The sequence below is a fragment of the Heterocephalus glaber genome, unplaced genomic scaffold (assembly GCF_053883595.1).
Source record: "Heterocephalus glaber isolate CG9 unplaced genomic scaffold, H.glaber_assembly_v1.0 deba00000122, whole genome shotgun sequence".
In the NCBI taxonomy this organism is placed as follows: Eukaryota; Metazoa; Chordata; class Mammalia; order Rodentia; family Bathyergidae; genus Heterocephalus; species Heterocephalus glaber.
In genome coordinates, this window is record NW_028258138.1 from 82,919,195 (window position 1) to 82,942,666 (window position 23,472).

General features: G+C 51.0%; 1 protein-coding gene and 1 long non-coding RNA gene across 7 annotated transcripts in view; one reads left to right on the forward strand and one right to left on the reverse strand.

Moving 5' to 3' along the window:
• Positions 1-15,199, reverse strand: part of Tmod2 (tropomodulin 2) — a 51,041-nt gene extending 35,842 nt beyond the window's left edge. For all 4 annotated transcript variants that reach the window (XM_087180574.1, XM_087180570.1, XM_087180568.1 and 1 more), the window contains exons 1-5: positions 15,074-15,199; positions 8,021-8,194; positions 6,624-6,780; positions 3,707-3,829; positions 1,334-1,420 (exon numbers count right to left, since the gene is read on the reverse strand). In XM_087180574.1, the coding sequence (XP_087036700.1) occupies positions 1,334-1,420; positions 3,707-3,829; positions 6,624-6,780; positions 8,021-8,146 (493 nt within the window). In that variant the 5' untranslated portion in view covers positions 8,147-8,194; positions 15,074-15,199. The remainder of the gene's footprint in view (positions 1-1,333; positions 1,421-3,706; positions 3,830-6,623; positions 6,781-8,020; positions 8,195-15,073) is intronic.
• A 13-nt stretch (positions 15,200-15,212) lies between these two features.
• LOC110349998 (uncharacterized) lies at positions 15,213-22,861 on the forward strand. 3 transcript variants are annotated; one of them, XR_015438832.1, is made up of 3 exons: positions 15,213-15,320; positions 15,863-15,969; positions 17,955-22,851. It is a non-coding gene; the product is annotated as an uncharacterized LOC110349998 (long non-coding RNA). The 3 variants fall into 3 exon arrangements; XR_015438833.1 differs by lacking the exon at positions 15,213-15,320 and adding an exon at positions 15,339-15,410 and having other exon boundaries at positions 15,863-18,139; positions 22,775-22,861; XR_002396239.2 differs by lacking the exon at positions 15,213-15,320 and adding an exon at positions 15,339-15,410.
• The last annotated feature ends 611 nt before the right edge of the window (positions 22,862-23,472 follow it).

The window sequence follows — 23,472 nt, forward strand, 5'->3', positions numbered from 1 at the left end:
AGCCTCCCAAGTGCTGGAATTAGAGGCATGCTTTTTTTTTTTGGTATGGGGATCAAACTTGGGACCTTGTGGTTTCAAGGCAGGTGCCCGAATCACTGAGTTAAATGCCCGGTCTAAGTAATTTTTTTTGACTCCCTTTGTAGTCCAGGATGTCCACAAACTCACTGGAACCTTCCTGCCTCAGCCTCCAGATATTATCTATCGACATTTAAAATGTGGTATATGACCTACCAATTCCATATCTAGAAGTCTAACCTACAGAAGAAACAGGCTGACTACATAAAGAAATGTATTCAGGATACTTCCTGATGTGTTACTTGCAGCATCAAGACAGGATACAGAAATGTTTAGCAATGTGAAAATGGTTAAATTCTAGCACAATCACAGAACAAGATGCTACCTAGTCATCAGAAGACTGAGGTAAACAGATACTGAAAAAGGTCACAATTTGAGAAGAGGCCAATCAAAGAATCACAAATGAAAGAATCACACTACTGAGACAAGAAAGCACCGCACCTCCAAGTCTCTCTTAGAGAGAACAAAATATAATCTAAGAGAGCCGGTCAAAAAATATGTGTTTAAATTTTAAAATTTACTACAGTAAAGGGTGCATTGCCACGAGTCTCCCTCAAAATCCTCCCCCTCGCTTTGAACACACTCATCCCACCCATGCTTCCTGCCACTTCTGAAGCAGTTCTGGAGTTTTTCTTGAGGGTCTTTACAAGGTGGATCAAATATACAGTGACTGCTGCCACCGTGTGCTGTTCAACAGAAAGGCAGCTTGCGAGCCCACGACGCTGCATCCTCATCCACCTCAGTGAGACTCCTGGCTCTTCCCCAAAGTCACAATGACCACGAAAGGGAAATGTTTTAAATTCACTCAGGACACCAAGACAGCCAGGACAGTGCAACTGAAGACTCTCAGGAAAGAGGACTCCAGAGCTGCTGCAGAAAGTGGCAAGGATGGTGGGATGAGTGTGTTCACAGTGAGGGGGAGGTTTTGAGGGGGACTCATGGCAATGTGTCTTCAATCACACCTCGTAAGAGCAGCTACGATCTTCTTCAAGTTTTCCTAAGTTCCATCTCAGGAACAGGTGACCTCATTTGCATTTGGTACTGAACGGGCAGCCTTTTTCTCTTCTGGCTGAACAGGCTGGCCAAGAAAGCCTGTCCTGGGCAAAACAGCTCAGTGCCTGTCACACTGCCAGCCAGCCAGGGCCAGAGCGGCCAGCTTCTCCCACCAGGCCTTCTGCTTGGAGCCAGGACTGAGTGTGAGGACTGAGCCCAGGCCTCTCTCCCGAGGCCTTCTAGCCCCCAGCCTCCAGCTACTTACTCCTCACAGGCCCCTTGCCGCCTTTGCTGTTGGCTGTCTCTTCATCAAACTTTGGATTGTTGAGCAAGTTGTGTACTCCAAGGACGGCTGAGAACAAAGGCATTGGAAATGAGCATTAAGTTTGGAGACGCAGGCATGGACCTTCACGCTGCTCCCCCGCAAGCACAGCTCTCTGTGGGGGACCAGGGTCCAGGTCCCCTTTCTTACACAGCATGGGCATGGAGGGCGTTCATAACCTCCTCCCAGACGACAGGCGGTCCTCACGCCTTTCTGGATGGACACGAGTGGAATCGTTTAGGGCCTGAGAAACAACAGTCAGTTACAGCCCCTGCTAGTGAAAACCACTCAGACCCTAGTCAGGTAGACCCCACCATTCGATTTTCTTATGTGCAAAACGAGTCAAAGCATTTTTTCTCAAACTTTTAAGTTTCTGTCCATCCCTGTGTGGAGTACATGGTGACCATATTCACCAGGGAGAGGTGGTCCATGCACAGAACACGCTGTAGTTCTGTTTTCACCTCTCTCCTCCCTCTCCCCATTGCCTCTGCCTCTTGGTTTCCTTCCCATTGCAAAAGTCCTCTCCTGCCTCTTATTATCTATCTTCTGTTTTGCTCTTTTTTTTTGTACTGGGGATCAAACTCGGGGCCTTGCGCTTGCGCACCAGGTGGCAAAACCACTGAGCTAAATCCCCAGCCCATGTTTTGCTCTTTAATTTATTTATACTTTGGGTTACTCATCTAAGGGAAACCATGTGATATTTAAACCGCATGTCTGATTTTTCACTTAACACTATGGTCTCAAGGTGCCCTTTTCCTACAAGTGAGAGTCAAAAGGTCTTAAGGTGTAACATTATATAGATGATTGCATATATTGTTTGCAGAGGCAAGACCACAGTCCTTCTTCATGGTGTCTCGGTATTAGGAGGCCTAGAGCACTGCAGGGTGGGGATAGAAGCAGCAGCTGGCCCCTGAAAGGGCAGCTGAAGAGCGGGAATTAGTGTCTCATGATGCTCAGAGCTGGCACCAGGGGGCAGCACAGTGCAGTGCGGGCTGGGCAGGCAGGGACCCAGGTGGCCTGAGGTGGGGGAAGCCCCAAGTGGAGCCCGAGCTCCTGGCAGCAGAGGGGTGGGGGTGACGGGGACCATGGAAGCCAGAGAGGCAGCCCTAGGCGAGCCAACCGCGTCACCTGTGGACATCCTCATTTGTAAAAGGGGGATGCTGATGGCGTTTCACTTATTCAGAGCAAATGACTTCCTCCTATGTGACATGCTCTTGCATGGGCTTTACACCTTCTCGTTAAACATCTAAGAACGGTTATCGACCCCCGGTATTGTCTAGGGAGAAAGTCTCTCTGTCTCTGGTACTAAGAATTGAACCCAGGGAAACTGAGCAATATCTTCAGTCCATTTTATTTTTAATTTCTTTTGAGATGGGCTCTGTAGTTCAGGCTGCCCTTGGACTTTGAAACCGCCTTTTGATTTCTGGAGGAAAAGTTTTGCTAAGTTGTCCAGGTGAGGTGATCCTCCTGCCTCAGCCTCCTGAGCAGCTAGGAATACACCCAGCAAAGCTGCCCTTTTGATAAGCACAGGGCACTGAGAACACACAGTAACACACCTGGCCCTATGATCACTGAGCACCTTTTACTTAGGCAGTAACTGGGCTCCATTACCATGGTTGGTGGGTTAGTTCGTGCCGAGGACTGGACTGAATCCAGGACTCTACCACTGAGCTCCACCCTCTGCCCTTTTTATTTTTTATTTTGAACAGGAGCTCAATGAGTTGTCTGGGCTGGTGTTGAACTTACAATCCCCCTGCCTCAGTCTCCTGAGTAACTAGGATTATAGGTATGAGAAACCATGCCCAGGCTCCCTTACTTATTTTTTAAAAGATGAGGACTCACTATGCTGCCTGGGCTGGCCCTAACCCCTGAGATCAATCTATCTACCTGCCTCAGCCTTCCAAGTTGCCAGGACTAGGGCTGCACACCCAGCCCAAGTTTTAATTTCTGTTTGATGCTTTTGCTATGTTTTTTCTGGCTAACAGATCCACCCCACCACCCTGTTCTGAGCAGGTGGCTGCCAGGGACACTGACAGCAGGATCAGATCTCTAGACCAGCAGACCTCCAGTTGGCCTCTGGACGGTGACCAGCCCAAGAGGCGTTGCCATAGAGACCCACTGCCAGCCCTGCCAACCCCTTGTCTCTTCTCCTATTGCCTGTAGACTCTCGTCTACACCTCAGGAGCAATGCCAGGGCCTGCACCACAGCACCTGCTCAGGGCTCAGGTGCCTCAGGGAGGGTCGGCTGTGACTTCCACCTGTGCCCGTGACAGAGGGCAGGAAATGCGGTTGAGGTGGGAGCGGGCTGGGACTCACCCGCGAGGTCGTAGAGCTCCGTGTCGGAGGCGCTGGCCAAAGCTTCCTCCAGCTCTGGGTCCAGGGTCACTTTTTCTTCTTGCCGGGTTTCCACGGGCTTTTCCTTGGGGATGAAGACTCTCCCTTAAATCAGAAGAGAACACATGGCGTGCTGTGCTTTATGAGAACAGTGAGTGACAGCTGGAAATGAGGCGCTGGACCAGGTTCACACCCATGTGGTTCCTGAATCTTGGGATGAGGCCAATGCCAGGCAGGAATTCAGGCCAGAAGGTAGGATCACTCGTAGAGGAGTCCTGTGCCCCCCACCGGGGCCATGGTCCTTAAAACAGAGCAAATGGTGGCACCAGTGTCCCCATCAGGGCCGGCAGGATGGGCCCCGCCCTATGCCTGCCTCAGAGGCCCAGCACCGTCCTCCTTGGCCCGACCTCCCCCTACTCCAGCCCCGGAGGTGCTGATCCCAGGAACCATGTCCTCAGGGCCCCACCAGGGAGCAGGAGCCAGCACGAGGGGCACCCCACGGCGGGAGAAGGCCTGTTGCTGACAGACGCCACATCTTCTGTCCAGCACCGCCTACGCCACACTTCCTGGGAAAGGAGGGCACCGGAGGAGCAGGAGGAAGAGGGAGAAGCCGGCCAGGAAACGGGCCAGCCCTAGGCCAGGCTCAGCGCCACCTCGGACATCGCTTTCAGAGCAGCGGCAGCCGGGAACATCGGCTTCTGGCTCGGATCTTGGGTCTTCGTCATGGCAGGGCCCCTAAGTCCCTCCTTTCCGCACTGCTTCTGAGGACCCTATACACAGGTGCAGGGAGCCCAACAGGGCTCAGTGTTGGGACAGTGGCCGACGGGGTTCAGCCAACACCAGCGCTGCCCCAAAGGGTGAGCCCAGCCCTGGACCCCATGGTGGCTGCCACTCGGCCACAGGGACTGTGGTGTGTGCTTTAGCCTCCTGGGCCCCAGACCTCCGCTGGTCTGTCCCTCATTCCTTATTCCCAGGGGCCACCTGCAGGCTAGTCTGCCCCAGGACAACCACCTCGATATGTCGTGACCTCTGCTCCAAGCTCGAGACCACAGCCTTCTCTCACTTCGCCATCACTACCTAGTACTCCACGTCAATTGAAGATTTTACATTATAATTTCTTTTATTTTCATTTCATTTAGTACAATAGCAACTGTGCTGCCATAAAAACAGCTCTTTTTGGGGGGGGGCTATTGGGGATCGAACTCAGGACCTTGCGCTTAGGAGGCAAGGGGCAGAATCACTGAGCTAAATCCCCGGCCCTGAAACAGCTCTTTATTTCCAAACTAATCCTGATAATTTACCCAATTTGCCACTGTTCAACTTTACTTTCTCAGCAGCGTTCTTAATAGTGCAAGGTCCGTCAGCTGTGCCTGGCGCAGGCTCTGCCTTTCGCCCCCTTGAGCCGGCCCTTCCTGAACTCCTCCACTGTTCCAGGTCCAAGGAAGACCTGTCCCACTGTGGACTCCCCACCGAGACGGGACAGAGAAAGGGCAAGGGCAGTGATGTCTGCCGTGGCAGCCGACCTGGGTGCTTGACAGAGAGACCCGGAAGCCAGAGGCTGACATCGACACCCAGAGTCTCAGGCGGGCACGTGGGCACGTGATCCAGGGCCGAAGCGCCTAGGGGGGCCTGGGCAGGTCCTGCAGGGGCATGGACAGGTGGGGCTGGGCCTAGCCAGGGCAGGGGACGCTTCAGGAGGCCACCCCCCCCCAGTTACTGCAGGGAGGGGCTGGGCTGTCAGGCCGCATGATTGATTTGTGCTTTAGGACTGAGGTGGCGTGGGGTCATGTGTGGGGTCATTAGGGGCTGTGGCCCGGGTCACTGTAGCACTGGGAGTCTGACAGGCTGAATTTGTTTTGTTTTGTTTCTTTTGCAGTACTGGGTTTGAACCTAGGGCCTTCTCACTGAGCTGCATCCCCAGCCCTTTCCTATTGTGAGATGGCATCTGGCTGAGTTGCCTGGGCTGAGCTTGAACTTGCCATCCTCCTGCCTCAGCCTCTTGTGTAGCTGGGATCACAGCTACCGATACCCACTCTTCCTCCCAAGGCAAGCTCAGAGCTGGGTATTAAAGAGGGCGGTGGCTGCGTCTCCGCTCAGAGCTCAGCCTGGTGTGGAGGAACACCCCGGGCCCTTCCGCCTTCCGGGCTCCATCCCTGAGCTCCTCGCCTGGACCCCAAGCGCCTGGAAGGCAGGGCAGGTCTCCCAGCGGTGGTCTGGGGCCTGGCACGCGGCTCTTCAGAGCAGGGGCTGGGCAGGCGCTGGGTGAGTGACTGGCCGAGTGCAATGCGGATGGGCCGGTGCCAGGGCTGGGCCGGTGCCAGGGCTGGGCTGGTGTGGTGGAGGCCGGGCTGTGGTGAAGCGCTGGCTGGAAGCCCCACTCGGGGAGGAGCCGTCCAGGCAGACTCTGCCTTGCGTGTTCGAGACCTTCTCTTGGGAGCACGAGACCGGCCACCCCGAGGACCATCACGGCTGAGGACTCGCATTCTGCTGCTCGTCTTGCTCTTCTCCATCAGCAGCTTTAGTTTTTACATCAGTTCCAGTTCCCAGGCAAGTAAAGCGCAGAGCACGGAGAATTCTAGGCTCTTACCTGTCCTCCCCCCATCCTCACTCATGATGCCCTCACAGCCCTCAGAGGACCCTGTCCTGGGCCTGTCAGTGGCTGGTCTGCAGTTTACCTTGGGCCGTGCTTGCTGCTGGACACACCGTGGCCAGCACTGGCCACCCTTTTCGGGCTTGCAAGCTTAGCACACAGCCGGCTGCAGCGCTCATGCCCGAGGTCAAAGACGCCCCCCACCCCAGCCATGATGTCCGCAAACCTGTCTCCCAGTGCAGACCTTCTCTGAGGCCCCCAGACAACCCAGCAAGGGCACCCCTGCCCCAGGGTGCCTGGGGTCCTCACCTTTCTTCTCCCCAGTGTAGGGCACGAAGTCCTCCCTGTCCTTCTGCTGCAGAGCCTCCTTCTCCAGGTACGAGAGGAGGTGCTCGCGGTTGAATGGGCCAGTGGCTGCCTTCTGCGTCTGGTCTTTCTGCCGGAGCCCAGCGGGCAGCGTAGCGCTCTGCGGGGACAGCAGTGTGAGCAGGGAGGAGGGTGTGCAGTGGGGGCACCTCTGTCACCCTCCTTGCCCCTTGTCCTGTGCTGAAAGGAGGCTCCCAGCAAGCCCCCAGAGCAGGGACAGCCGGGGCCAATCGGAGTCCCTTGCAGATCTGCGATGCAGAGGTCAGAGGCCTCTGTTTTTTAATCACAATTAGGTTCGGCTCGGTGTGGGCCCAAAGTGATCCTGGCAGACATGGGGGACCCCGGCAAGAAGCCCCCCACCCTAACTGCCTCCTGCAGAAATGGGCAGGTGAATGGCCTGGGAGACATGGACCTCAGCTCAATTAAGCTTTGAGATTCCATCCTTGGTTTTAAAAAAGGAAAACAGAAGACTTGTGTTTTTAAAAGTAAATGTCGGGCCGGGGATTTAGCTCAGTGGTTCCGGTGCCTGCCTCAAAAGGGCAAGGTCCCAAGTTCAATCCCTGGTACCAAAAAAAAAAAAAAAAAAGAAGTAAATGTCATACCCAAAGTGCCTGGCCTATCAGAATGCCACATGTGAAACATTTCACTTCCGTTCCACCTCTGCAGTCAGAGCACAACTCTGGGGGCTGCTGAGTTGCAGATAACACCACGAGGAGTAAAAGAGGCGCTTGTTAAATGGACACAGAGCACACTGCTTAGCCCGCAAGCACTCAGAAAGATACTGCAAGCCCCACTTACACTCTTGGCTGCGTGTTTACAGCTCGGGAACCCAGCCTCTGTGGGGCTGTCAGAGACTCCACATTACTCACCCATTCGTAAGAAGTGAGATATTAAAAAGTCTGCATCCGGGGCTCAAGGCCTGGTTAAAATAGCACCCCAGATGCTTGGCGGCCTGGTGTTTCATGTAAATTCCTCCCCAAGTCTGTCTCCTCATCTAAAACACAGAAGTATCTCAGTTTCCCTGGGGCTTCTGCCCCGAAGTGGTTACACACAAGGCCTCAGTAAGATCGCATCTCTTTCCTCCTTTTCCTCCTACATCGGGCTCTTCCTACCTCAACCAGTGGGAAATAGTTTTGCTCACTTTCACTAAACTGGTTTTGGAGAAACACACTCGCCTCGCCTGCCTCAGGGCTCATGAGGTTCTCCTGAGTGTGTAACCCTGAGCGCCCTGGCCATCGGGGCCTGGGCCTGCAGCCGAGGAGGGGGACTCCAGTGAGGCCACCACACCACCAGGTGTCCCACGTCATCACCAGCCACCCGCGTCCGCCCTGCACACCAACCTCAGGATCTAGGTCATCAAGAACACTTTCCAACTGCTTCAGTTCCTCCTCGGACAGCTTCCCGAGAAGCTCATCTTCATCAAGGTTCTTGTATTTCTCCAGCTCCTTCTGGAAGGGCAGGGCCATGGCTGCCCCAGGGGCCACGACCCCCGCTTCCTGAGCTTCAGAGTGGCCCTGAGAAGAGAGAGGTGGTCACCCTCTTTCTGGAAATGGGACGGATGAACTGGAGACGGTACTGTGCCATCAGTGGAGTCCACTGAACAAATAATTCAACAGGGAGATCACCATGACTTTCCGGTTCGGAGCAGCCCGATAGCTTTGTGCGCGTTTGCAACGTTGTCAGTTTATCATTGCACTTCTGCGATCGCAATCCTTACAGCAGCCAGAGGGGAAGCCTGCCTGGTCTGGTCACTCCCACCTCACAGAGCACAGCTCCCCAGGAGGGGCGCGTGTCCCCGGGGCCACAGAGCTGGGATGTGGGTTCCCGGCCTGCCCGGTCCCGGGGCAGAGAAAGCATTCCCACAAAGTCAGAGCAGGACAAAGCTGTGATTGTGAGGCCTTCCGGGGAGTGAGTGGCACGGGGAGCACAGAGCGGACTGATTCAGGAGGATCGCAACGTGGCCGTGAGGGGCCCCTGTCAGGACCCCGCTGCCACCGGCCCAGCAAGGCTGACGTCCTGCCACTGCTCCTCCTCTCCCTGGCTTTCCTCCACCGTCCCTCCCTACCTCTTCCTCCTTTTGGCCCCTGCCATTCACCTCGCACCCCCCACTCTTTTCTGTTCCACTTAACTCCTAAACTTTCTCCTAAAATGAAATTGTACTGGTAACCTTGCAGCGAATTTCACAGATATTTCCTAGGAGGAAAAACTTCATCAATCAGATCTTTCAAGGCAATAAGTACTCGCTGCAGACCCGCTCTTGCCAAATGGGAAGAGAATTAAGCAGTGAGCCCTTCCTTGGCCCAGGAGGGAAAGGGAGGGAGGGAAGTTTCCTGGAAGTGGAGACAGCCTCACCCACAGAGGTACCCTTGGGCCGGGGACCCCGGGAGCCAGCCAAGGAGGGGGTGGCCCGGGAGGCTGATGCAGGAGAGGACAGGATGGCTCGGGGCAGGCTGACTGGGTTTGAACCTATCCTCGAGGCACGGGGCAGCCCTGGGGTAAGCACCGGAGCAGACAGCGAAGAGCTCTCCGTGGCCGTGTCCTGAGGTGGCCCAGACACACGGCCCCACACCCTGGACCCCAGCTGTCCCTGGCGGCACTAGGACGGCACATTTCACCTGCAACCTCTTCGGGGGTGGGGACTGCAGAGCAGCCAAACTACAGGGTGCAACCTGGGTCAGATGACGGGAGTGCTGTGATCCGCAGGCAGAGCCCTTTCCTGTCCCCACTGCCTCCTCGGCCACATGGGGCCTTCGAGATGGACATGCCCGCGCCCACAGGGGCTGCTCCTCTCCCTAACTTTGGGTGGCTTCCATCACAGCCTGATGTGGACACGTGCTTTCTGCTACCTTTCATGTGTGTCACAGACATGGTTATTTCTCTAGCAACGCCCAAGCGGGGACCACGCTGTAATTCCTCCCATCTCTGGCTTCCTGCCTTCAGATCTGCATATTCACTCAACAAACCCTCCTCTCTTTCCAGACACTGCGGAGACAGCAGCAGGGAGAAAACCAGAGACAGCCTGTGCACTGGGGTTCAGCAGGGAAAGACAGTAATTCATTACAGTAGCTGCAACTAACCACAGTAACGCCCCCTAGGATGTGACAGCGCTGTTGGAGAGAAGCCTGTGTCCTGCTGCTGTGCAGGAGGGTCTCAAGCCAGACAGGAAAACAGACAGACACAGGCGTATCCTCCGGAGCACAACTTGGACTTGGGGATTTAGGGAAGAGCTTCTTATCATTTTTTAAAAACCTAGCTCTACTGCAGGGAAAAATGTGGCCTTTCCAGCCAACTCCCAGGTCTACCAGCTCAACGGGCCTGCAGCAGCCCCGCCAGCCCCCAGTGGCCACCCTGATCTTCCCTCCCCTTCCCCATGCCTCGGGGGAAGTTTGCAGGGGGCCCAACCCACGGCGAGCACTCAGCACGCAACGAGATCCTAAGGTCCACCTGGCACCGCCCGCTTGCCAGACAAGGCGGGTGTGGGCGAGGAAAATGAAAACTGCAGTACAGACCAGAGCTGAACTGGGCTGTGATCCAGCACCAAGGGAGGCTGAGGCAGGAGGATCGCAAGTTTGCCTGGGCAACTTCTCCACATCCTGTCTCAAAATAAATGTAAAAAAACCCTTAAGGGTGGCTTGGGCCCTTAAATAACTCTTCCTATTATCCAGAAATACAAGCCCTGGAAAAGAAAACAAACAGAGTGGCTTTCTTGGCTTCTCTTTCCACTACTTGATTTGTAGAACTGTGAAAGAGGAAACTCATACAGAACTGCCCAGCTTTCAGCCTGCCTACACAGACAGAACCAAAGCCCAAACAGATGCCCCTGCTTATTAAACCCAAGCCCAATCAAAGACTAACTTCCACAACAGTAAATGCCCTTAAAAACCTAGCGAAAGGCTTTCTAGTGGGCAAAACAGAGCCAAAACTGCTTAGGAGTGTGTTCATGCCTAGGTAGCCAGGACAGGCTGGTCCTGGTGGGACAAATGACAGGTTGGGGGACGGGCTTTGGTTGGACGCAAGACTCCAACTGGCTGATGGTGATTTATGACCAAGAAAATGGGTCAGCAAACAATCCATTTATCCTTTTTATATATCAATATTCCATATTTTTAAACAATTAATAAAACAATTTACTCAAGAGCTAAACCCACATGTTCTAAAACTAGTAAACTAGAACAAAATCCACTGTCAATGTAGCCGCTCACAAAACACAGATGGAGCCTGTATACTTGATTCACTCCTCATTGCTGGGCAAATAAATACAAAGGTTAACAACAACAGCCAGCATTTTGGATGAAGATGGGCCTGTCAAGTGTTTTTCTGTGTTGAAAGCAAAGGGCTCCGGCCACATTCTGGGGAATACTCAGAGAGTGACTCCTCCCTGGCCGCTGTCCCCGCCCCGGTACAGCAGGCAGAGGACAGAGCGGCAGGCGCTAAGGCTTCTCCAAGGCTTGGCTGGGAAATGGATCATCAGGCGATATCAGAGGCCCACACCTGCAGCATCAGCGGCGATGCGACCTTGTAGGGCCCCTGTCATGAGTGGCCCACAGTGACGGGGCACTGGGGACAGGCACAGTGCTGCACTTCTCTCAGAGGGCTTAAGGGGGTGCTACAGAGCTTCCACCTGGGAGCTCTCCGGGACAGTCGCTTTGAGACTGAAGCAGCTTTCTTGCAGGCTCTGTGGAGCACAAGAGGCAGCACCCAGCAGGCGCTGGATCAGTGTCGTGGTGTGGCTGGGCGCTCTGACAGGGATTTCACCCTGGGCAGCAAGTGGCCTGAGCTTCAGGCGGGGGCAGAGCACTCACTGTGTCCCCAGACCTCAGGGGTGTCCTCTCCTGCTGGCCTGGTCCTGTCTGGTCCCATCCCTGCTTCTAACCCTGTCTGCCCCTCACCCTCCCGGCGTCCACCCTTTCTGGGTTTAACTCCTGTCACTGTAGTCATCTCCCCTTGCCTCGCCTCTGGGGACCTCCTGGCTGGCACCTCGAGTTTCCTGCTTCTGGTCTTTGACTCGTGTGCCCTCTGGCCTCTGCCTGTGTGGCATCTGATACTGACCTGTCTCCTTCTCTGGCATTTGTCTCCCAGCTCGGTTGTGACTGTGACCTCTGCTTTGCTATGACCCACGGGTGTTGTGTGCACTGTGATTCCGACCGCCTAGCAAGGTGGCAGCCAAGCATCTGTAAACTGGTGTGGAAGGGGCAGTGGCCAGTGGGAGTGCGATGTCCACACCATGCATCCAGCTCCCTACGCTGACTCCTGCCCTCGATGCGGGGCCTCTGCTGCCCAAACTTGGCTCCTTTCTCCTCGTGTCCGGGCTATGCCCTTTCTGTCACCCTCCCCCAGCTGTCGCCAGGGACCCACCATATTCAGGACACACATGAAAGATAAATAATGGCAGCCTTAAGGCTGAAGCAAGAAGACAAAACACAAAGGTAGAAATAACAGCAAACCATGCCTTGCTGTGCAGGACCAAGTCCAGGGAGCTCAAAAGGACTCTGGAGAGAGAGGTGGGTCCCCGCCCACTGAGGGGCCACCGCAGGAGGGACCTCATGTCAACAACCACACTCTTCCAAGTTAGGTACACAGACTTTTTGATGTGCTGAAAGTAAACACGGTGCACAGTGTGCAAGCAAAGTACTAAGCAGGAGAGTTTTAAGAAGAAGCATGAGGAATTAAGGTTGGAAAAGTAGACTGGGGTCGAATAGTATGATCCATTAAAACCAGACTCTGAAACTTGAATTCTTCCTGTGGGTGACGAGCCGCACTCATGACAAACACTTATGAGCTGCACATTTATTTAGATGTTTGACCCTCCACCCCCAATGCATCTGAAGGCAGCGTTTCCCAAAGTTAGTTCCTGTAATGCTAGTCGTTCAAGATTATTATTTTTACTTTTTGCACACAAAAAATCATTCATGTTTTGTACAGACTCTCCCGCCCTAGATCCACCTGCGTGTGCCACAATCAGTAACCCACGAAGGGCTCTGAACAGTCCAGGGGGACTTAGCTGTCCACATCTGTGTACCCCAGGGCTCCCAGATCTGACCAGGCACTTTATTTTTCTTGTAACCCCTGGTAACATTCAATCTATTTGGAGGAATACTGATGGAGATACCTGCACACATGATACTTTCTACGGTCAATAAATAAATGTGCACACCTTATTCTTTTCATGGACACACACACAAACACCATGTCCAGGTATAGCAAAACTACCCTGGCAGGGGAGGATTCTGTATAAAAGATTACATCTGTGTTTTAAGAAGAGACATTCTGTTTTCTTGGTCTGGTAATAACAAACTGTTTGGTACACACTCCTAGGAATCTCTTTGAGCCACTGTAATCTCCGAGAAAAACACTTGGTTGTGTGATTTGCACACACAGGGAGTGAGAGGAAACCTACACCTTCTGTCAAAATGCTGGGCCAGCACCAGGGATTTAGCTCAGTGGTTCCGGCGCCTGCCGTGCAAACACAAGGTCCTGAGTTCAATCCCCGGTTACCAAAAAATTTAAAAAGCTGGGCCAGTTCTTCCTCAACACTCCCTACGCGCCAAATAAAGTGAACTGCACCCGCGCTCAAACATGTTCATACCCTGGTGGCGATCTTGGACGTGGAAAGGAAAAGCATTTCCTGGAGAGTTCTTGGGGAAGGCTAGGATTTGGAAGTGTTGGGAATTATTAATACAGTCAGCACTGGGTCCTGACTCAACCAACCACAGGTCAAAAATATTTTTATAAAATGCATCTATATCGAACATTTAGAGAACTTTTTCCTGTCATTTTCCCTTAAAAATACAATATGACAGCTATTTCCACAGCATTCCATCGTATTAGGTATACATAACTTAGAGATAACATATATGGGAAGATGTTGTGGTAGCTGATACGCAAGCACTGAGCATTTTATACAAGGGTGGTGAGAACCTGCAGATCTGGGGGTTGGTGGTGTGTGTCCTAGAACCAATACCCCTTGGGGACGGGGGAGAGGGCTGTCCTTCAACACTGAGAGAGGAGACGACTCTCTAAAACACAAATGATGGCCAGCAACCAAGATGGGCGAGAAAAGAGAATGTCCCCTGGCTCACTCGCACATCCGGCAGGAGTCAGGCCGTGGGTCCACTGACCATAGAGTCCCACAACACGCCTCCTCTGCGTACTTATTTCACGGGTCTACAAATCCACAGAAACGTTTAAAGACTGCCGCACACTGCTCCTTCGGACCCCTCCCCGCCCCACTTCCTGCCCTCCCGAACACGGCCAAAAGCCGTGGATGTCGGCAGCTTTGCCTGATGGCCACACCTCCCAAACGACAGAATCTCAGCTCCACAACCCTGCACCACCCGGCACAAGCCGGGTTCAAACCCAGTGGCCCCGAGTTCTTCATAGCCATTGTTTTCTGCTCTGGTATCCTCTGCACACGCCCCACGCACTGTTACGACCCAGTATTTGACTCCACGACAGCTGCTTACTGGTTAGGCGGTGACCTCAGGGCCTCTTCGTAGAGAACTCTTTCCCTCTCAGTGATGTGTGGCGAGATTCGGTGACATAATGGAAAATCTGGACCCCCCACTTGCATCCTGACGGTGCTGGGGACTGAACCCAAGGCCTTTCCCCGAGCGGCACCCCGACCCCAGGTCTGGCTCAGCGGCCCGGGCTGGGCCGAACCTGCGCCTGCGCTTTTCCCACGGTGTGTTCTCTAATTTGGGGGGGGGCCTGCCCTCACCCCTCGGACAGCTCAGCCCAGCCGGGAGCCACAGCCCCTAACCTCAGCGCACAGAAGAGAGGGGCCGCACTGCGCCCGGCCACTCAGTCACTTAAAAATCTGCCCACGCGGGGCGGCCCGGGCGCTGCGTTCACCGAGGCGCCAGGTCGGGGCGTCCGGAGGTCAGCGGGTCGGAAACGCGCGCCGAGGCCCACCTGGCGCGGAAGGGAGGCCTCGCCCCAGCCCCTCTGTGGGCGCCAGGGCGGCTGGGAGGCTGAGAGCCCTCCTGCCCCGGCCCCTGCTCCCCCACCCCCGGAGGCCGAGACACCACCATCTCCCCCTCCCCCGGCGGCCCGGCTGTGACAGCGCCGGGGAGGAGGCCTCGCTGCCCTCCGCGTCACCCCCGCCCGGCCCCTCCAGCGAGGACCCCGGGGAGCCCTGCACCCGGTTTTAAGGAATCCGCTCTCCCGTCCCCAGGTCCCCGGGGTCGCGCGCCCCCGCCCCTTGAACCCGCGCATTGGCGATGGTAACCGCGCCCGCCCGGCCCGACCCCAGCCTCGGGAGGGGCCGCGGGGACAAAGCCTGCGTGGAAGCCCGTGGCGGGGACCGGGCCGCGCCTAGAGCGAGGCTGCCGAGCCGCAGTGCGGACGCGGGATCGTCTCCGCCCGCCGCGCCCCGCGCCCCGCACCCCGCTCACCGGCGCGCACGCCCATGCCCGGCCCGGGCGCGTGTCTGTCTGTCCGTCCGCCCTCCCGCCGTGCCTGGGCGCCTCGGTCCGCGCGTCCCTCCAGAGCCGCGGCCGGCAAGGGCGGGGCGGGCGCGGTCCCCGGTGTGGGGGCGGCAGCAGAGCAGCCTGGGAAGCGTAGTCCCATCCTGGCCCGGCAGGGGTCCCCCGCGCCCCGAACCTGGGGGCCCGGCAGCGGACGGGCGGAGGGGCGAGCAGGGTGATGCAGCTGGGCGGGGACGAGGACAGGAACGGGGCACGGACGGGATGGGGACAGTGACGGGGACAGCTCCAGGACGCGCCTGGGGCGGTGAGGCCGGCGGTTTAGGGACTGGGGCTCAGCAAGACGGGTTTCCGACTTCAGCTCGCTGAAGTTGCGGGGAGAAGGTGCGGGAGAGGCCACGAACACTCGGTGGCCTCAGACAGGACAGTCCAGCCTCTCTGTGACTTGGTGTCCTCATCTGTGAAATAGGTTTGAAGCTTAAAGAAGGAACTTGGCTCAGAGCAGAGGCGCTGGGTTCAATCCTCAGTGCCAAAGGAAAAAAAAAATCCGTGTTGTGGATGAAGGGACGCGGAGCTGGGGGAGGTGGCACAGCCCCGGTCCTGCACCTCGCCCGGGTTAGGGGCCCTCTCGGGCAAACGCCCTACAGGCTGTGCAGCTGCAGAGCTGGCCCGGTCTGGAGGCTTTGTCCCTGACAGTCGCAGGCCCAGTCCCTGTCTCTGAATGTGCACTGAGGTGTCCCTCCCTTTCTGCCCACACAGGAGAACGTATGTCCTGCCCCGAAGCACAAAGCAGGTGGTGATGAGGGCCAAACCGAAGTCAGGAGCCCACACGGAGGCTTCCTTTCTGAAGCCGGTTTCCTTCTAAGGTAAACATTCGCTGTGATAATCTACTACAGTTAATTAGGTCATCTGATTTTCTCTTTTGCTATTTTTTCATCGTATATGTTTGTGACACATAACAACTCGCTCAGGTCAGGGAGCCCTTCTGACGTCGGCTCCCTCCCGGCCCTTTCCATCTCTGCTGCACTCTTGAGTGCGGCCTCCTGCGGCTCCTACCTCGCAGGCTTCGGAGGGCTTCGGGCTCCACTGCAGTACTTCAGAGGGTGGGGCTTGCCCTGAGCCCTGAGGTGGGTGACACTGAATGGAAGCCCCTGGGGGCCTGGCCGCTGTCACCCGTCTGAGCTTGAGTGCTGGCAGCGATCACATCGCCAAGAGAAGTGCTGTGCAGGACATTCTGTATGTCGAGCAATAACGCTGCTTTGCGTTTGTGAACACCCTTCCTGTGCCTGTTCTCACTTGAGTTTTGGAACCACTGGGGGAGCTGGGCAGAGTTTTCTCCAGGCAGACAGGTGGCCTGACCTGGTCCAGCTGGTCACTGAGGCCATCCTCTCTTGCTCCACGCTGGGCATCCGGACACTTTCCTCTGTGCATTTCAGACCAGGGTGAGAATCAGAAAATGAAGCGAATTCTTCAAGACCCTCAGCGCCGCTGTGACAAACACTGGTACACAACAGCTGCTGGGGTCTCCACTGTGGCAGCAGTGGCTCGGTGGCAGTGGACACGCCTAGAAAGAATGAAATGAGATGGAGACATGAGCAAGCCGGCTTGAATAGGTTCTCAAGTCTTCTGTACCTCTGCCATCCCAGTCCTGGTACGCCAGGCGGGACGCCTGGCTTTTGTGTTGTACGTTTGCTACCAGTCATGGCGTTTTGTTACATAAGAAGAGAGCCAGTGGTTTTTCTAGAGAAAGCCGATGGTAGACTAAGCTGAAAATAATAACAAAGCAATTTCATTCATATTGTAACAAAGCGAAGATACCTGACTTTGTGCTACCTTTTTCTTTGGTTTTCTTGTGATTCCCACAAGGAACATGGCTGTGTGTGATGAAATGAATGGAGCGTTGCCTACACAGCAGGTTGGGAAGGGATGTAGACAAAGGGATCACTGCGTAAGTCAGAGGAGGGACTAAGAGCCTTCCTGCGCTCCCAGCAGGGTATTGACTCCAAACCAAGGAATGTGAGCTGTAGGAAGGAACTACTGGTTAACCTCTCTGCCGGGAGGGCTAGAAGCTAGTAGATGTCCACAAATGAATGAGTGAGGAAGGAAGGAAGAACACTTACCCTTTGTATTTTTTATTTTAAAACTTAATGGGGTCATAGCACCCATTCCAGTCTGTTTGGATCTTTAAATCCTGGAAGCACACTGTCCGCCCGGTGTGGGCACAGGGCCCAGGAGCCTCCTTGCTGGCCCAGATAAGGTGAGCAGGCACCTGACCCTGTTCCTGCCCAGGAAACGGGAGGAGAGATCTGCTCAAGGAACTCTGGGAAAAGTGCTCTTGCTCCTGAACAGGAACATGGAGGAAAACGGGCCACCATGTCCACCAGATGCTGCTGTATCCTCTGCGTGACGTGGAGTGGTTAGATGTGACCTTAGAGCCACCAGGAGATCCAGCACACTCTCGTGATGCAGGGTACAGAGACAGAACGAGCCAGGGTCTGTGCTGGTGGCCCTGGTGCTGCCCTACTTCTGAATCTCTTGTTATATAAGATAATAAAAATCCTTCTTGCAGAGTCAATTTGAGATGGCATGCTCCGTTACTTACAGCCAAAAGCAGGTGAAATGTGAAAGTAAGTTCTCTGGATGAACTGAAGGGCTACTTCCTGGAGCTATGAAAACCACAACCATCACCACAAACCGCAGGCAAAGGAAATGTGAGGGCTTTTATCACATCATGGGTGACAGTAAGGATTTTAACGTCAGACATACCTGAGCCCGCACTCAGATATGTACTGGGGGTGGGCTGTGGCCCACCTTCTTCAGCCTCTTTAAGCCTCATTTTCTTCATCTCTAGACTGAACATGCAACAGCACATGGGCTAGTCTTGAGCCCAGATGACATCACTTCTGCCAAATGAGACACAAAGGAGTTGAGTCACAGTCACAGTGCAACTGGCAGTGAGCATTTCAGAGGGAGTCACTGTGTCTGTCACAGTGGTCACACTAAAGGACACCACAGTAATGCCATCAGCAAAACCAGGTATGCAACAAACAACCCAGCTTCTTCTATAAATAAATTGCAAGCAAAATAAAAGAGGGAGAAAAAGCTTAGAGACACTTGGAAGTACAGTAGACAACCACATGGAATGTGTGGATCTTGGTTTGGACAAAGCCCCTGTTATAAAAATCACATTAATGAGACACTTAGGGGAGATGTGAGCAGTGTCTGATTATACAGTGTCCTGTGTAACAAGTTTTTGGATGTGATAATTGGATCCTGATCATGTTTTTGGAGTCTCTTATCTTTTGGAGTGATATACTGCATTTTTGTAAAAGAAATGGTCTGGGACTTGCTTTTTAAAGCAATCCAGTGTGGGAGTGGGGTGGAGGTCAGGCTGGAGGGTCAGGTAAGACAGGAGGGGCTGTAGGTGACAATAGTCTAAGCTGAAGCTGAGTGTGAGGCTTTGCTAAACCATCCTCTCTGCCTTTTTTTCCCTCCAGCACTGAGGATTGAACCTAGAGTCTTTGCACTGAGCTACACGTCCAGCTCTTTTTCACTTTTTTATTTTTTATTTTTTAATATTTTTTGGTACCGGGGATCAAACTCGGGTCCTTGCGCTTACGCAGCAGGTGACAAAACCACTGAGCTAAATCCCCGGCCCCACTTTTTTATTTTTTATTAGGGTCTCACTAATTTGTCCAGGCTTGTCTAGAACTTTCGATCTTCCTGCCTCAGCTTCCCTCAGTGCTGGGATTACAGGAGTATGCCACCATGCCTGGCTTACTTTTTATTTTTTTAAACAGTTTTATTACGATCTTCCACATACCATAAATTCACCGTTTTAAAAGTGTACAATTCACTTTTTAGTAGATTCACTAAGTTGTGTGATTATTACTCAGTCTAACTTTAGAACATTTTGACATACCACACACATTAGCAGACCTTGGACACTCCTACTCCTGCTAGTCTTTTCTGTCTCTCTTTGGTCTTCTGTAGATTTGCTTGTTCTAGACACTTTACACAAATGAATTATAGTCTTTTGTGACTGAAGTCCTTTACTTAGCATGACGTTTTCAGGGTTCATTCATATTGTAGCATGTATTGGTACTTTATTCTTTTCTTCTTCTTTGAAACTGGCTCTTACCATGTTACCCAGGCTGGCCTTAAACCTCTGTGCTCAAGTGATCGCCCTGCCTCAGCCATCCAAGTAGCTGAGACTACAACAGGCCCAGCTCACTGTAGTCTTTTTTTTTTTTTCTGTACCAGGGATCAAACTCAGGACCTTGCACTTGCAAGGCAGGTGTGGTGCCACTAAGATAAATTCACAGCCTTAATCTTTTTTTTTAATAGCCAAATAGCATTTCCCTGTATGGATAAACCATATTTTGTTTATGTATTCATCAATTGATGAACATTTACCTACTTTCTACCTTTTGGCCCTTAAGAATAAAGCTGCTCTGTACATTTGTGTACAAGTTTTTGGATAGACATATGTTTTCATTTGTCTTAGGTATATGCCTAGATTTGAAATTAATGGATCATACAGTAACTTTATGTTTAACATTTTGATGAATTATCAAACTCTTCTAAAGTATCTGCACCATTTTACACTCTGACCAACAATGGGTCAGAGAGCCAGTCTCTCTGCATCTTTACCAACATTTGTTAATGTGAGTCTTTTTATTGCAACTAACCTAGTGGGTGTGAAGTAGTATCATATTGTGATTTTTCTTTCTTTCTTTTTTTTTTCCTATTGTGATTTTGATATTTGAATTTCCCTATGGTTGATGATGTTGACCTTTTAAAAAGATGTTTTCTAGGTCTGGGGATTTAGCTCTGTGGTTCCACCACCTGCCTCACAAGAACAAGGTCCCGAGTTTGACCCCCTGTACCAAAAAAACAAAAAAAGGAAGTTTTCTAGCCATTTTTTTGGTTTTGTTTTTCTTTTTTTGGTACTGGGGATCGAACTCCAGACCTTGGACTTGCAAGGCAGATGGTGGAACCACAGAGCTAAATCCCCAGCCCTTCTAGCCATTTTTAAATTTTCATTGGAGATATATCTACTGGAGAAATTTCTATTCAACTCTTTGGCCTAGTTTTTAACTAGTTACTTGCTAAGGTTCTTTAACTTTTTAATTGGGTTATGTGTGAAAGTTCTTATATGTTTTGGATACAAGTTCCTTATTATACACATGATTTACAAATACTTTCTTCCTTCCAGTGAGTTACTTTTTTTCACGTTCTTCATGATATCCTTTAGTAAACACTCTTTATCAGTTTGGGAATTCCTATTTACTTGTATTTTATTGAATATTTTTATCAGGAAAGTGTACTGGTTTTCATCAAAGTCTTTTTCTGCGTCTATTGAGATGGTCACGTGGAATTTTCTCCTTTTTTAATATAGTCTATTTCATTAAATATTAGTTTGTCATGGCATATGATCCTTTTTATACATTGCACGATTTGGTTTGCTAGTATTTTGTTGAGAATGCTTGTGTCCACATTCTTAAGATATATTGTTCTGCAGTTTTCTTGTGATATGTTTGGTTTTGGCAACAGGACGGTGCTAGCCTTACAGAGTGGCTGAACTCATTGGGAAGTCTGTCCTTCTTTTGTGTTTTCTGGAATGTTCGGAAAGGATCAGAACTAATTCTTCTCTAAATATTTGGTAGAATTCCCCTGTGAGGCCATCCAGGCCTCAGCGTCTCTTTATTGAAAGTTTTAAAATGACTACTCCAGTCTCTGTCCTAGTTCTATATATGTTCACAGTATATATTTTTCTAGACTCGGTTTCATCAGTTTGTGTGCTTCTAGAAAATTTTAAAATTTTACCTAAATTACCTATTTTTGGCATATAGTAGTTTATAATGTATTTGTTATCCTTTTATTTCTGTAATACCAGTAGTAATGTTCTGTCCTTTTTTCCCAATTTTAGTAATTTGAGCCCCCTGCCCCCCCGTCAATCCAGGTGGAAGTTTGTCAATTTTGTTCATCTTTTCAAAGAACTAACTTCTAGTGCTGTTGATTTTCTCAACTGTTTTTCTACTCTCGTTTATCTCTGCTTCAATTTGATAAGATTCATCGTGAATGACCCCAGTCATTTCAGGATGAATTCTACTAAGGATTTAAGGAAGAAGAGATACCAATTACAATCTCTTCTAGAAAATAAAGGCAGAGGGACCATTTCTTAATTCATCCTATTAGGCTAGCAGTATCATAATACCAAAACCAGACAAAGGTATTATAGGAAAGGAAAACCACAGGCGGGTCTCTCTCATGAATTTAGGCACAGAAGCCCTCAACAAAATATTAGCAAATTGAATTGGACAATACATTAAAAATAATTATACATCATGATTAAGTGGGATTTATTCTAAGTATACAAGGCTGGTTCAACATTTTAAAATGTGTTAATATATCAAACCAACATGCTAAAGAAGAAAAAATAAGATCACATTGATAGATGCAGTAAAAGCAGTTGACAAAATCTGACATGCACTCATGAAAAGCTCTCAGCAAACTGGGAATAGAGGGAGGCTTCTTCAATTTGTTAAAGAACATATATTTTTAAAAAACTGGGCTGGGGATTTAGCTCAGTGGTTTCACTGCCTGCTGTGCAAAAACAAGGACCCGAGTTTGATCCCAGGTACCAAAAAAACCCCCCACCAAGGGCCAGGGATTTAGCTCAGTGGTTCCAGTGCCTGCCTCGCAAGCACAAGGTCCCGAGTTCGATCCCTGGTACCAAAACAAAAACAAAAACAAAAACACCCCCCCCCAAAAAACAAAAAAACCCCAAACTACTACTAGCATCATACCTAATAAAGAGAAAGTTTTCCCCTAACAGTGGAGACAAGGCAAACATACCCTCTGTCAACACTGTTATTCAAAAATCATATTAAAAGTCTGAGCTAATGCAATACAACAGGAAAAAAGGGAAAAATATTCAGGTTGGGAAGAAGGAAATAAAATTGTCTTCGTTCATAAATGATATGAGTGCCTACATAAAAATTCCAAAGAATCATTAAAATACCGTCCTGAGACTAACATACGCCTTTACCAAAGTTGGTAGGATACAAGGAAAAGCCAGCTGCTTTCCTATAGTTGGAATTTGAGATTAAAAACACAGTACCATTTACATTCACGTCAATCAAGGAAGAAAGAAATGATAAGTATATGTGCACTATCTAGATGAGGAAAATAACAGAAACTCTGATGAAAAAAATCAAAGATCCAAATAAATGGTGCAATATTCCATGCTGAAAAATACAAAGAGCCAATAAAATTAGGATATCAGTTCTTTGCTATTTGATCTATAGATTCAATAAAACCCAATCAAATTCCTAGCAAGATATTTTATGGTTATTGACAAATGGATCACAAAGTTTATATGGTGTTATGACTCATGTCTAGATGTCCCCCAAAAGTCTCATAGGGTCATAGGTGGGACTTTTTAGAGGTGTCAGAATCTAGAGTGTGCGATGCTGGGATTAAGGATGTGTGATTACTAAATTACTCCACTGATTGGTTTGGTATAGTTCTCAGTATGATTAAGGGTGTGAGTGCTACCTACCCTCACCATACAACATAAAGGAACAGAAAGAATCTATCACTTGTAGCTTGCTGCTTGCTGCTTTTGCTGCCTTCTGCCTCCCATGGGCTGTTTCTCCTCTGCAGTGCCCTCTGCTGGGCCACCCTGCCTTGGAGGGAGCTGATTATGGACCAAAACCTCTACAAACTGTGAGCCAAATAAACCTTTCATCCTTTAACTTTGAGTGTTGGGTATTTTGTCTCAGCAATGAGAAAAGTCACTGAGACATATGGAAAAACAAAAGACTCAGAATAGCCAATATAATACTGAAGAAAAATAGAGTCAGAGGATTTACACTACCCAAATTCAAGATTTACTATGAAGCTACAATAATCAAGAGGGTGTGGTATTGGTAAAAGAATACACAAACCAAGGGAATAGAATTGTAGCCCACAAAGAGATACACACAACTGTATTAAACTGACCCCTGAGGAGAAAGGATAGTTTTTCAACAAATTATATTGGAACAAGACAGCCACACACAAAACAATCAATCTAAACACAGACTTTGCCAGGAGTGGTGGTGCATGCCTGTAATCCCAGCCCTGGGGAGGCTGAGGCAGAAGGATCACCATGAGTTCAAGGCCAGCCTGGGCTACATAGTGAGTTCAAGGGCAGCCTGAATTACGGAGTGAGACCCTGTCTCAAGACAAACAAACAAACAATAATAAGCATAGACTTTACACTGTTAACAAAAATTAACTCAAGATAGACCTTTAAAGCACAAAACCATAAAACTTCTACAAGATAACAGAGGAGGAAATGTGTATGAGTATTTTGGTGG